This window comes from Microtus pennsylvanicus, chromosome 6, assembly GCF_037038515.1.
Source record: "Microtus pennsylvanicus isolate mMicPen1 chromosome 6, mMicPen1.hap1, whole genome shotgun sequence".
Classification (NCBI taxonomy): domain Eukaryota; kingdom Metazoa; phylum Chordata; class Mammalia; order Rodentia; family Cricetidae; genus Microtus; species Microtus pennsylvanicus.
This window is the reverse complement of record NC_134584.1, coordinates 124,789,633-124,803,937: the sequence shown is the minus strand read 5'-3', so window position 1 is coordinate 124,803,937 and position 14,305 is coordinate 124,789,633. Positions and strand designations below refer to the sequence as shown.

The following is a 14,305-nucleotide window of genomic DNA, read 5'->3' as shown; positions in this document are numbered from 1 at the left end:
CGTGATGGGCTGGGGAGGTAGATCATAGCACGCACAGCACAGCACCGTGATGGGCTGGGGAGGTAGATCATAGCACACACAACACCATGGTGGGCTGTGGAGGTAGATCATAGCACACACAGCACCGTGATGGGCTGGGGAGGTAGATCATAGCACACACAGCACCATGATGGGCTGTGGAGGTAGATCATAGCACGCACAGCACCGTGATGGGCTGGGGAGGTAGATCATAGCACACACAGCACCATGATGGGCTGTGGAGGTAGATCATAGCACACACAGCACAGCACCGTGATGGGCTGGGGAGGTAGATCATAGCACACACAGCACCGTGATGGGCTGTGGAGGTAGATCATAGCACGCACAGCACCGTGATGGGCGTGTGGAGGTAGATCATAGCACACACAGCACCATGGTGGGCTGGGGAGGTAGATCATAGCACGCACAGCACAGCACCGTGATGGGCTGGGGAGGTAGATCATAGCACACACAGCACAGCACCGTGATGGGCTGGGGAGGTAGATCATAGCACACACAACACCGTGATGGGCTGGGGAGGTAGATCATAGCACACACAGCACCATGGTGGGCTGGGGAGGTAGATCATAGCACGCACAGCACCGTGATGGGCTGGGGAGGTAGATCATAGCACACACAGCACCGTGATGGGCTGTGGAGGTAGATCATAGCACACACAGCACCGTGATGGGCTGTGGAGGTAGATCATAGCACGCACAGCACCGTGATGGGCTGGGGAGGTAGATCATAGCACACACAGCACAGCACCGTGATGGGCTGGGGAGGTAGATCATAGCACACACAGCACCGTGATGGGCTGTGGAGGTAGATCATAGCACGCACAGCACCGTGATGGGCGTGTGGAGGTAGATCATAGCACACACAGCACCATGGTGGGCTGGGGAGGTAGATCATAGCACGCACAGCACAGCACCGTGATGGGCTGGGGAGGTAGATCATAGCACACACAGCACAGCACCGTGATGGGCTGTGGAGGTAGATCATAGCACACACAGCACCGTGATGGGCTGTGGAGGTAGATCATAGCACGCACAGCACCGTGATGGGCGTGTGGAGGTAGATCATAGCACACACAGCACCATGGTGGGCTGGGGAGGTAGATCATAGCACACACAGCACCGTGATGGGCTGGGGAGGTAGATCATAGCACACACAGCACAGCACCGTGATGGGCTGGGGAGGTAGATCATAGCACACACAACACCGTGATGGGCTGGGGAGGTAGATCATAGCACACACAGCACCATGGTGGGCTGGGGAGGTAGATCATAGCACGCACAGCACCGTGATGGGCTGGGGAGGTAGATCATAGCACACACAGCACCGTGATGGGCTGTGGAGGTAGATCATAGCACACACAGCACCGTGATGGGCTGGGGAGGTAGATCATAGCACACACAGCACCGTGATGGGCTGGGGAGGTAGATCATAGCACACACAGCACCGTGATATGCTGGGGAGGTAGATCATAGCACGCACAGCACCGTGATGGGCTGTGGAGGTAGATCATAACACGCACAGCACCGTGATGGGCTGTGGAGGTAGATCATAACACACACAGCACCGTGATGGGCTGGGGAGGTAGATCATAGCACACACAGCACCGTGATGGGCGTGTGGAGGTAGATCATAACACGCACAGCACCGTGATGGGCTGTGGAGGTAGATCATAACACGCACAGCACCGTGATGGGCTGGGGAGGTAGATCATAGCACACACAGCACCGTGATGGGCGTGTGGAGGTAGATCATAGCACGCACAGCACCGTGATGGGCTGTGGAGGTAGATCATAACACGCACAGCACCATGATGGGCTGGGGAGGTAGATCATAACACGCACAGCACCGTGATGGGCTGGGGAGGTAGATCATAGCACACACAGCACCATGATGGGCGTGTGGAGGTAGATCATAGCACACACAGCACCGTGATGGGCTGTGGAGGTAGATCATAGCACACACAGCACCGTGATGGGCTGTGGAGGTAGATCATAGCACACACAGCACCGTGATGGGCTGTGGAGGTAGATCATAGCACGCACAGCACCGTGATGGGCTGGGGAGGTAGATCATAGCACACACAGCACCGTGATGGGCGTGTGGAGGTAGATCATAGCACGCACAGCACCGTGATGGGCTGTGGAGGTAGATCATAGCACGCACAGCACCGTGATGGGCGTGTGGAGGTAGATCATAGCACACACACAACCGTGATGGGCGTGTGGAGGTAGATCATAGCACGCACAGCACCATGATGGTCTGGGGAGGTAGATCATAGCACGCACAGCACCGTGATGGGCGTGTGGAGGTAGATCATAGCACACACAGCACAGCACCGTGATGGGCGGTGGAGGTAGATCATAACACGCACAGCACCGTGATGGGCGTGTGGAGGTAGATCATAGAATGACTTTGAGCAGTCGATTTCCTCTTCCCATGTTGTTGAGGCAGGCTGTCTCATTTTTTATACTACCTAAAGTACCCCAGGCTCTCTGAGCCCAGTGTATGGGGGCAGTTCTGTTACCACCTCCTATCTTGCCATAGAAAGGCTGGGATTACGGGTGCATCAACCCCGTATCCTTCTGGTTGGTCTGTGTGGGTTCCAGTCTTGGATTTTCTAGTTTGTTCGGCAGTAGCTGTCACCTGCTGAGCCATCTCACCAGATACAGGAGTTGTCACTGGACCTGGAGCTCACTGATGAGGCTACACTGGCTGCCCAGCGACCTCCATCTGCCTGTCTCCACACCTGCCAAGTGCAGACACCACTCCTCACCTAGCCTTTGACATGGGTGCTGCAGATCCTCGCTCACTCCCCCAGCTCTACCATTTCTTAGCGTGTGTTTATACAGGAAGGAGGTACAGAAAGAGACCGTAATCTCCCGCCCTGGGTCCGAGACTCTGAGAGCATGCTCAGTAGAAAGCTGACAGGAGAGCAGAGGCCTGGGAGGGCAGCTCCAGGGGAGAGCTGAACAGCTGAGCAGAGCATCCAGGTTTACACACAGTGCGGCTTGGGCTGCTCATCCTTTGCAGAAAGCACCGTCCAGGCTGTAGACCCTGGTTCTGTGCTTGCCTGACTAGCTTTCTGCTTACTTTGTTTTTAGCCGATTCCACAGGGACTCACTCCCTCTATACCACATACAAAGACTTTGAACTCATGTTCCACGTGTCAACGTTGCTTCCATATATGCCAAACAACAGGCAGCAGGTAAGGAGTATATGCACTGTGGCATGTCCCCACTCCCATGTCCCCCAGTGCGTCCATCCAGCCCCCAGATCCGTCATGCCGGGTGGGAGGAGTGGTAAGAGTGAGACCGCGAATTTACATTTAACCATAGGTTGCTCCCATTAAGCTGACTCTCTGGCTGTTACTATAGGATATCGGAGTCTTTATAAGAAGATTGTTGTATTTTTTATTGATCAGGAAATTTAGAAGCTAGCTACGCAGACTTTTTAAGAGAACTCCCGTCCATCATGTTAATTATGAGAACAACTATGTTGACCAGACAGACAGGTTTCCTCATGTGGGTGAATAACTTGATTTTAGAAAATATTAACTGCATTGGGGGCTAAAGCTGTTCTTAGCTGCTGCTGCTCATTGGGGTTTATTGTATTGTTTCAATGACACACTATATTGACCCTTTGTGTGAGGAGAGGATTCTCCTGCACTGGCAGTCGCTCCGCAGACTTAAATGTTGAAAGCTTAACGATGCCTAAAACATCACCAAGTAATTAACAGGATGTTTTGTGTAGCTATAAAATGAGTTGAGCTCTTTTTACAGAAATTGCTAGAATTGATAGCAGATCTTGGCAGTGTTGTGGCTGCTTCACGAATGTGGGAGTTTGGGGCACATAAGGTGGTCCTGTGGGGTAGCAGCCCCAACCCCAGCCCCTCTAAAGGAAGAAGGCTGCCTGAGTCTGGAGGTGACTCCCAGGGCAGGGCCCAAACTGCTGGCGTGTGGTATGTGGCAGGACTGGGTGCTGACATTCTGGACACCGCAGGGGGCCCGAGTGTGGCTGTCTGGAGAGTGAAGCATAGCAGCAGATAACTACCTCATTTCCTTTTTATTTTAATTTGATTTGTTTGTCTTATGTTTATGAGTGTTTGCTGGGAGGTGGGATTGCAGATGGTTGTGAGCCATCATGTAGGTGCTGGGAACCACATCTGGATCCCCTGGAATAGCAGCCAGTGCTCTTAGCTGTTAAACCTTCTGTCCAACCCCGAATTTTCTCATATCTTAAACATTTGTGAAATCCATTAATTGAATCAAAACTTACGGCTTTTTTCCCCCAAAGAAAGGACCAGCTACTTCCTCTCCCTCCCACTAGTTCTAAACCCCAAAGGTCCTTCAGCTAAGAAACCCACTGGGCTTTTCCCCTCAGGAGCAAACTTCACACCCTCCCTTCCGGGACTCCCTGGCTGAATGTTTTCCTCAGACTCTTAACTCAGTTCTTGACCTTCCTGGATGATCCATAGTGTCTTCTAGTATTTGTTGTTCTTCCCTCTTCATCTTTAGAAGATCTCTCCCTAGGTTCCCGGAATTACTAGCCTTCACTGCCAGGCCCAGCTCCGAGCCTAAGCAGTGCTATGTGCAGTGTGCCTAAATTTTATTGTTAACTGTTTTATAATCCCATAGGTGCAGCTCATGGGTATTTTTAGGTGACTAAATTTGCTTGCTGGCTTTGTCCCCATTCCTAAAGATCTGTTGTGTAAAGGTAAGGCTCGAATGCCTCAGCAGTCTGGGTGACTTTCTTCGCCCAGGTGTTTGGTAGACTTGCTGATTATAAGCTGCTGGTGGGATGTTCTGGTTGTAGCTGAACAGTGGCACTCCCTGATCGTGGGCGTGGCTAGTAAAATTTTGACACAGGTTCTTCTGACTCTTCCCATCTCTCTCATCCTGCAAATAATGCCCACAAACTTAATACCAAGAGCAGAAAAGTCTGAAGGGCCAGTCCCATGGCAGTCACCATGGGACTCAGCCCAACTGGAACCCCAACTCCGCTTGTACCCCTGTTCTTATTAGCACCAGAGTGTTTGTAACTTGTTAACTGGCCCAGGCTTGTCCTCAGAGGATCTGATTTCGTGTGTTTGCTCCTGTAATAAATCATTCCGGGAGCTGCTTGTTGAGGTAGTAAAGTTCAGGAACGGTTAGCAGGCCTGAGCCCTTCCCACTGGAGAAGCCTTACTGGCCCCTAGACCACAGATGCCCTGGGACCCCACATCTCTACACAGGATAAGCTCATACTAGTCTCTCCTAAGGCTGTGTTTCCTGTGTACCCCTTCTGTGAAGAGACCACAGCTCAGCCAACATGTGATGTCATCACCGAGAACTTCACACGGCCACTTCAAAGCTCACCTTGGCAGAAACACCCTTTCCTTAGAGTAGGCTCATAAACTAGGAGACAGCACAGGGCCTGGCACACTGTGCCCTTTTCTTTCTTAGTGTATGTGCGAAGTTCAGTTGGCCCTGACTGGAAGGGGCCTTAAGCCCTATGAATTACCTAGGAGTGACCAGGTCCTTGGGGTTTTGTTATTATGTTTACAGTGGACTTGCAGACTGCAATACTTGGGCTGGCCTGGGCTGTGTTAGACCGGCTGCAGGCCCTGCTATGAAGGGTTTTTCACCTCCTGGGTCCTGCTTGCTACAGCTGTTGAGCACTTAGATCCAGAGCAGCCTGGGTTGTTCAGTGCTATATGAGCAGATCAGGATTGAGCCTGTGTTCCCCCATGACTGACACTTTCTGCCAGGAGAAAGCCCAGAAGTGGTTCTGTGGTTTGTATCTTTGTATCTTATAAAGGAATGACAGCAGCTCGAAGTTTGCTGTGGAAAGCCCTGTTTTCCTCTTAGCCTTGTCAGGAAGGCTCTGAAAATCCACACTGTGCTTTATGCCTTTGTTTTAAGTGTACAGTATCGTTGCCTGGCTAGTTTGTACATTTACTCTGGCTCTTGGTACAGTATGGTCATAGGAGATGTTAATTTGGTGATAAATGTTTGGAACCTCAGTTAAGTTGGAGGTGGACTGGCTGGTGGGAACCCAGAGCTACCAGCTAGCTTTTGTGCCTCTGTGGGGAGCAAGAAAGGGTGCCTTTGGAAATACAGGCCTTGTTTGACTGTGAGAATACCTGCCTCCCTTAGTTTGTTGGTGCTTTGAGACGGGGTCTTACCGTACGCCACATGCTCCTCATAGATCGGTCATCTGACTGCCAAGGGCCACAATGTACAGTGATTGTTCTGGACTCGTGTGGTGCAGAGCCCCTGCCTGGCCGTTGGTTCTATTAGCTCTGTCTTCATTGTGATTCCAAGATGTCCTGTCCTTTGGAAATTCTCAGTGAAGGGTGTGGAGGGCAGGCTGCTGTGTTCTGTGTTCTACAGCTATGTCCCATCACAGCCCCAGGCCTGTTTCAATTTTAATAGCTGCTTCGTTCTTGATCTTTTTAGGTGTGGTCACAATATATGAAAATGAACTTGTCAAGTATCAGAAAAGAGGGGGGACCTGTTTTGCCTAATGTAGTTTTTAACTGTAATTTTTTTCTTTTTTTTTAAACATTAATTTGAAATGGTGCGTTTTACTTAGAGGTATATCAAAGTCTGTTAAAACTACAGATTTGAACAGGGAGATTAATACTGTGTATCAATATGTGTTTCAAAACTCCTGGCAGTACAATAGTTTCCCTGTGCTCAGACAGCCACAGGATATGAGCAGGACTCTTGGGGAGGAGCGTTTCAGTTTTGCTTCCTTGGCTCTTTATGTGTTAAATTAGAAGCCAGGGAGCTCTCTATGGATCCTTTTTATTTCCAAGTTTAAAGGGGGTTAAAAGTCAAACTCAATGCCCAGGACAGTGAAACATGTTCTGTAGGAGCCAAATAAACTCAAGGGCAAGGTCGTGTTCTTTGTTGTTGGCAGTGAAGGGAGATTTACTGCCGGAGATGGGCCCAGCCCTGCAGTGACAGCACCAGTTCCCTGGTGGGCGACTGGCTGTATCTGAAATGGGCGGGGCTCATTTCTGTGTTGCTTGCTTGTACTTCCAGGGGTCTCCTGTGTAGGGTTGTTGGCATGTGGTCCCAGGAAGGTGAGCATGCTTTTAATGCATGGCAGAAGGAACATGGGTTGTGTGCTTCATTTATTCATTTAGCAAATGTGCATTGGGTGCCTGCTTGGTGTTGGGCATGCCTTTGAAGGCAGGAAGCCAGTCGGTACATTTCCTGTCCCTGGGAAGACCACTACCTAGATAGGAACTTAAGCCAGTCAGGGAAGAGAGTGGACCTGGGTGACCTAGGCATGAGGGTGGAGCAGAGGTGCAGCCTTGACAGACTTCTCACTACCAAGACGTCTGAGAAAAATCGGTGTGGACAAGGAAAAGGTTTATCGTAGCAGTTTCCAGTTTCCTAGTCACTTGGCTCTGTCTTTCTGGTCTCTAGTGAGGTAGGAGGGCACATCAGAGGAAGACTATGTTCCTCCTGCCCTCTGGGAGGCTGGAGGCAGGACACCAGATGCAGCCCTCCCGGGTACTCCCACAGTGTCCTGCTTCCTCCAGCCAGGCCCTGCCTCCTCACCGTCACCCCTTCCCACTGGTACTTTCTGTTATGAGCCCTTCCTTAGATTTCCCACTGGAAGTCAGAGTCCCCGTGAGCGCTGCTGCATGGGGCTGAGCTTTCCTGCATGAGGCTTTGGGAGACATTTCAAATCCAAGCCTCAGGAGCAGAGACAACTGTCTGGGTGAGCTGTGCCAAGGCGCCTCACTCCACATTGACACAGGAACTGTCCGGGAAGAGTTTGGAGTGAGGAACATTCTTGGCAGAAGTGATGTCAGAAGCAAGTCTGGCTTCCTCCTCTCCCCTAGACTTTCAGTTTTGTAAGATTGCAAAAGACTGGGTTTTGTAACTGCTAGTGTAGTAGAATTCCAGATTTATTAATTAGTATGAATTCTATAAAAAAGCCAAGTTTTAGTTAATTAATTTGAAGACCTATACTACCCATGGAGGCAGCCTCCTGGTTTTCTTGCCAAAATGCAAGGCAGCATGGGAGCCTGTGGTCTAAACCAGGGCTGTGTGAGCAGTAGGTCACCCCTCCCTGAACCCCGTCTCCTCCTCTAAGGTGAGGTGCTTAGACCATAGCATATCTTACAAGTATATTGAGCACTAGTGTGCGTCTTTAGGATGGAAGCAATAGCTGGTAAGGATAAAGAGAGAGAATAGAAGTATGTTTGTAAGTAAAAGGGATAGCTAGGGATGTAGCCTAGGGAAGCCCACTTCCCTCCCAGGTGCCACGCTCTCTCTCTGATGACCTTGGATGTTTAGATTTCTGTCTGAGGGTCTTCTGCTTGTGACACCCAGTTTATCAATATGCTCAAGGCCACTGGAATCTGCTCTGCTTCTCTCCGGTCAAGACAGTCTCAGTAGAGAGTGAGTAGGTTGTGTATATATTACTGTATTGTATGTCACTCTGGGTGTTTCCTTCCCTGCACAGCTTCTGAGGAAGAGGCACATTGGGAACGACATTGTGACCATCGTCTTCCAGGAGCCTGGCGCCTTACCATTCACCCCCAAGAACATTCGCTCGCACTTCCAGCACGTCTTCGTCATTGTGAAGGTGCACAACCCCTGCACAGAAAACGTGTGCTACAGGTGAGCCTGTGACCCTACTTCCCATCTGGCTTTCAGTTCTTCTCCTGGACCCATAACTACCTAACTTCCCTGCTTCCCTCCTCTTCCACTGTGTAGCCTAGGCTGGCCAGGAACTCAGCCTCCCAAGTGCTGAGATTATAACCTGCCTTGTAATAATTTTTATTAATTTTTGCTAGTCCTGGGGATTGAAACCAGGGTTACACGTCTGCTAGGCATGAGCTCTACCACAGAGGTACATTCCTTAGCCGTCCTCATTCTGATTATGTTTTTCTAAGCAGTAATTGCCTCACTCTCTTGAGAAAGGAAGAACCTAGCTGCCCAGAGTAGTGGGGTTCCATTTTCTGCTTTCCCGAGAGACTGAACCAGGGCCCATGGCTGAGACCTCAGCCAGATGGTGTGTCCTGTTAGGGCCGTGAATGGCAGATAAAGTCCTAGAGACTCCCTGGCAGGGCCACTGAAACCCAGCACCACTTGCCTTGATGACGTTAAGGCCTGTGTGTGCTGCAGAGCCCCAAGACCATCTCCACTGGGCCTGCTTTGAGTCCTGGCTCCTATCTGGGGCTTTGCCGTAGGAGGTGACTAGGATGAATAACTGCTCCCTCCGTGTGTTGATAGGATGCTCCTGCCTTACTGCTTGTCCTGGGTGTATGTGGTTTCTTTATTTTTCTTTTTTCTTAACTTTCCATTTTCATTGTGTATATGCATATTTTGCATGTATGGGTACACTTCTGGGGGGTCCACATGTGTGTGTACGTGCCCACATATATGGGTACACTTCTGGGGGGTCCACATGTGTGTGTACGTGCACACATATATGGATACACTACTGGGGGGTCCACGTGTGTGTACGTGCCCACATATATGGGTACACTTCTGGGGGGTCCACATGTGTGTGTACGTGCACACATATATGGATACACTACTCGGGGGTCCACGTGTGTGTACATGCACACATGTATGGGTGCACTTCGGGGGGGGTCCACATGTGTGTGTACGTGCACACATATATGGATACACTACTCGGGGGTCCACGTGTGTGTACATGCACACATGTATGGGTAACTTCTGGGGGTCCACATGTGTGTGTACGTGCACACATGTATGGGTGCACTTCTGGGGGGGTCCACATGTGTGTGTACGTGCACACATATATGGGTACACTTCTGGGGGTCCATATGTGTGTGTACATGCCTGCATATAGAGAACCACAGTTAATGTCAGGAGCCCTTCTCAGTGGCTCGTCTCCCTTCTGCACTGAGGCAGGGTCTTTTAGTTAAGCTCAGAGCTCACTGATATGGTTGCTGGGGATCTGAACTCTGGTCCTCATGGGAACATGGTGACCACCCCCCGAGGCAGGACCCCAGTCTGAGCACTGTGGCCTGGCCCCCTCACTGGCTTTGCCTACTGAATCTCTGGCCCCCGGTGAGATTAGGCTTTCCTCACGGGATGGCTGTGGATGCGCCTTTGGCCTAGCTAGACTACTGACCTATGTTAAGGAAGGGACGGCAGCTGAGAAAATATGTCACTTGTTCTGTATAAGCACTGTGCTTAAAGTGGGTGGTATTGGTGCAAACACGGACATCGCATCTTCAGGGGTTTCTGGAACCTTCCTCAGCAATAGGCCAGGTCTACAGCTTTATTGGTTTTGGTGCTGTTTTTACTGAATGCTATTTTTGGTCACTTGTTGCTGTGACAGTACAGCTGATGAGCGCTCTCAGGGTTGGGACTTCCTGTGGCTCAGTTTCCATCGGCCTTAGCCAGGGAGGTATGACAAGGTAGTGGGTATCTACCAGCTGTGCTCCACATCCCCCAGGTCCCACGACTTCCCTGAACAGTCCCACTAGCTGGGTACCGAGTATTTGAACACATGGGCCCGTGAGGACATTTTCCATTCCAACCACAGCAGGTGTCTGTGACCCTTGCAGCCTCTATTCTTCCATCGAGTCCTGTCTTCTGTTCCGCTCCGGGATGACTTGTTAGCACAGAATTCACTGGAGACAGCTATCATCTTTTTCTTTTCAATTTTTCTTGATGCTAATTGAGTTACTACGGGACAGATATTTTTCTAAGGCAGCCTACATTTTTTTGTGGAGCATAGCTCTTCACATTGTTTTTCTGTATAGACAATGAAATATTTCAGTTCTTCTCAGAGTCATTGGCTTTTAAGAAATCAGAGTGTAGCCACTAATTTAATAGTTACTGATTTGATTCAAATGAAAGCCAGCAGAGAACCTCAAATTTTTGACAGTACCCCATCAGGTCCATTGATCTTCTCAAAATTAGAATAATAACAGTCTGCAAAACAGATGGGCTAACCTATGTAAACAGATGGGCTAACCTATGTAAACAGATGGGCTAACCTTCGTAAACAGATGGGCTAACCTATATAAACAGATGGGCTAACCTATGTAAACAGATGGGCTAACCTTTGTAAACAGAAGGGCTAACCTATGTAAACAGATGGGCTAACCTGTGTAAACAGATGGGCTAACCTATGTAAACAGATGGGCTAACTATGTAAACAGATGGGCTAATCTGTGTAAACAGATGGGCTAACCTGTGTAAACAGATGGGCTAACCTATGTAAACAGATGGGCTAACCTATGTAAACAGATGGGCTAACCTTTGTAAACAGATGGGCTAACCTATGTAAACAGATGGGCTAACCTATGTAAACAGATGGGCTAACCTTTGTAAACAGATGGGCTAACCTATATAAACAGATGGGCTAATCTGTGTAAACAGATGGGCTAACCTGTGTAAACAGATGGGCTAACCTCTGTTAAATATGGGACCTGCCACCTTAAAGAAGGAAGAGCCATGACTTATCTCTTTTCATTTTTCTTTCTTCCTCAGTGTTGGCGTTTCCAGGTCAAAGGATGTTCCTTCCTTTGGTCCCCCAATCCCCAAAGGTGTAACTTTTCCAAAGTCAGCTGTGTTCCGGGACTTCCTTTTAGCCAAAGTAATCAATGCAGAAAATGCAGCCCATAAGTCAGAAAAATTCCGGGCCATGGCTACTCGAACAAGGCAAGAATACTTGAAGGACTTGGCCGAGAACTTTGTCACAACCGCCACGGTGGACACTTCTGCGAAATTCAGCTTCATCACCTTGGGTGCAAAGAAGAAGGAGCGAGTAAAGCCGAGGAAGGACGCACACCTCTTCAGCATCGGGGCCATCATGTGGCATGTGGTGGCACGGGACTTCGGCCAATCAGCGGACATTGAGTGTCTGCTTGGGATCTCTAATGAGTTCATCATGTTGATCGAGAAGGACTCCAAGAATGTCGTGTTTAACTGTTCCTGCAGGGATGTGATTGGCTGGACTTCGGGGTTGGTGAGCATTAAAGTCTTCTATGAACGGGGAGAGTGCATCCTGCTGTCCTCAGTGGACAACCGCTCCGAAGACATCCGGGAGATAGTGCAACGGCTCGTAGTGAGTATGGCCTGTGTCCCACTGCCCGTGCTCCAATCTCACAATCCCAGTGGGCTGCACTGACTTCACGGCTTGGGCATCCAGCTGCTATTCCAGTGAGGGCTGAGTTCTTGGTCCGTTTAGTTGGTTGATTGGTTTTCTTTTGAGATAAGGTCTCTCTTATTCAGGCCAGTTTTGAACTCACCGGGTAGCAAAAGTGACCTTGAACTTCCGCTCCACCTGTCTCCTCCAGTTGGAGAGCTCTGGTTACAGCTGTGACCTCCACATCCAGTTTAACTGGTGCTGGAGGTCACACCCAGGGTCTCCTGCCTGGTAGGTGAGCACTCCGAGCACTCCACCACTGAGCCGCATGCCCAGGCACTGGTTGGTTTTTTTTATTGAGAGTCAGTAACCAGCCACAGTGGTAAAGAAGCCAGCCGCACAAGCACAATAAGAAAAACTCAGTCGCCGGGCGGTGGTGCACGCCTTTAATCCCAGCACTTGGGAGGCAGAGGCAGGCAGACCTCTGTGAGTTTGAGCCAGCCTACTATACAAGAGCTAGTTCCAGGACAGGCCCCAAAGCTACAGAGAAACCCTGTCTTTTTTTTAAATTTATTTATTTATTAATTATGTATACAATAGTCTGTCTGTATGTATGTCTGTAGCCCAGAAGAGGGCATCAGACCTCATTACAGATGGTTGTGAGCCACCATGTGGTTGCCGGGAATTGAACTCAGGACCTTTGGAAGAGCAGGCAATGCTCTTAACCACTGAGCCATCTCTCCAGCCCGAGAAACCCTGTCTTAAAAAAAAAATAAGGGTGCGGGGTCTTGCCATGTAACTCAAGCTGGAGCTTCCAGGCCAGCTTCAAACTTGAGATCCTCTTGCCTCAGCCTCCCAAGTGCTGGGATTACAAGTGTGTGCACCTGAAATAGTCACATTTTTGCTCCCAGCTTTAACAAGCAAAATCCAGATTATCTTTGGGTGTGTGCAGCAGAGCAATAGCAATAAATTTGCTGTTTGGATTGCTTGCTGTAATATAAGAAGAAAGCATGTTTTGGCCATAAAACATCTGATTATTAACTCCTTTCCCAAGGAGGGTGTATTATATAGTCAGCTGAGACTCATTAAAAAGGGTGGATAGCACTTCCTGCCCTTCCTTCCCACAGAGGGTGAGTTCCTCTTTTATTATAGGAAGAGCAGTATGAGAGTAAAGTCGGTCAGCATTGGTCGGGTATAGTCACCGCAGACCGTGTCTCCCGAAGACCATCGTGCCAGGTGGCAGGGACACCGCTTTCTTGTAGGTGGTGCACTCACTGTTGCCGTTGACACTGAATACAGCCAGAACTGTGTGTTGTGGATGCAGGAGGGGAGGAGAGCTCACTCCCAGAGGGACCTTGGGTATGACGCCCGAGTCCTGGAAAGACATCCTGAGAAGGGCCATGCTTGATAGAGGTCCCCCGTCACACATTCAACTTCATAATAGATTTCGAGTAGAGACCTTCATTTGTGTTGTCCAGTGGGCCCCAGGAATTACATAGCTGACCCCAGGTATGTGGGTTTCCCAGCATTATTGAGAGTGCATTAGTATTATGGGGCACTCCAGAAACACCGAGTCCCTGGACTGACTTCAGGGAAGTCTGAAAGCAGGAGATAATAAATACGATAGTGAAGGAGAGGAGGTCAGAAACAAGGCCCAGCCGGTGCTCTTCAGTCCATACCTCAGTGAATGTCAGGTGGCGCTTGCATTCACGTCTGCCAGCACGCAGGCACGCTAGATACCGTCTGTTAGGGCTGCTTAGAACAAAGTTGAAGAAGTAAAGAAAATGTCTGTCGAGGTTGGACACCTGGAATTGCTCTGTTAACAGCTTGGAATTAGTTCAGGTGGCTGAAAACATGAGCTTTTGGGAGCTTCACTCCTGACTGACACAGTGTTCCCTTTCTGCTGAGTCCCCCGCATTGTGCTGGTCTGGGAGAAGCCAACTGGCAGCGTGTGCACTTCCGTAGCCATGGAAACCTAGGCCAGATGCTGATGCAGGGAGCAAGCCACAGCTCCCAGCTGTGCTCACAGCCACGGGGCTCGTTAACAGGAATGTGTGTGTTCAGAGCCAGGTTCCTGGAAACGGAGTTTACTGACCTGAAACTCCATACACTGCCCCCAGGGCGTTGGGGATGGGGATGATACCTCCCAACTTGAAGTTTCCCACAAAAAATGATGTCATCATCTTCA

At 49.8% G+C, this 14,305-nt stretch overlaps 1 protein-coding gene across 3 annotated transcripts in view; it reads left to right on the top strand.

The window, feature by feature from the left end:
* The window catches only part of Sipa1l2 (signal induced proliferation associated 1 like 2), an 89,293-nt gene that overhangs the window by 19,167 nt on the left and 55,821 nt on the right, over positions 1 to 14,305 (top strand). For all 3 annotated transcript variants that reach the window (XM_075977690.1, XM_075977691.1, XM_075977692.1), the window contains exons 5-7: positions 3,141 to 3,244; positions 8,506 to 8,663; positions 11,520 to 12,096. In XM_075977690.1, coding sequence (XP_075833805.1) covers positions 3,141 to 3,244; positions 8,506 to 8,663; positions 11,520 to 12,096 — 839 coding nt within the window. The remainder of the gene's footprint in view (positions 1 to 3,140; positions 3,245 to 8,505; positions 8,664 to 11,519; positions 12,097 to 14,305) is intronic.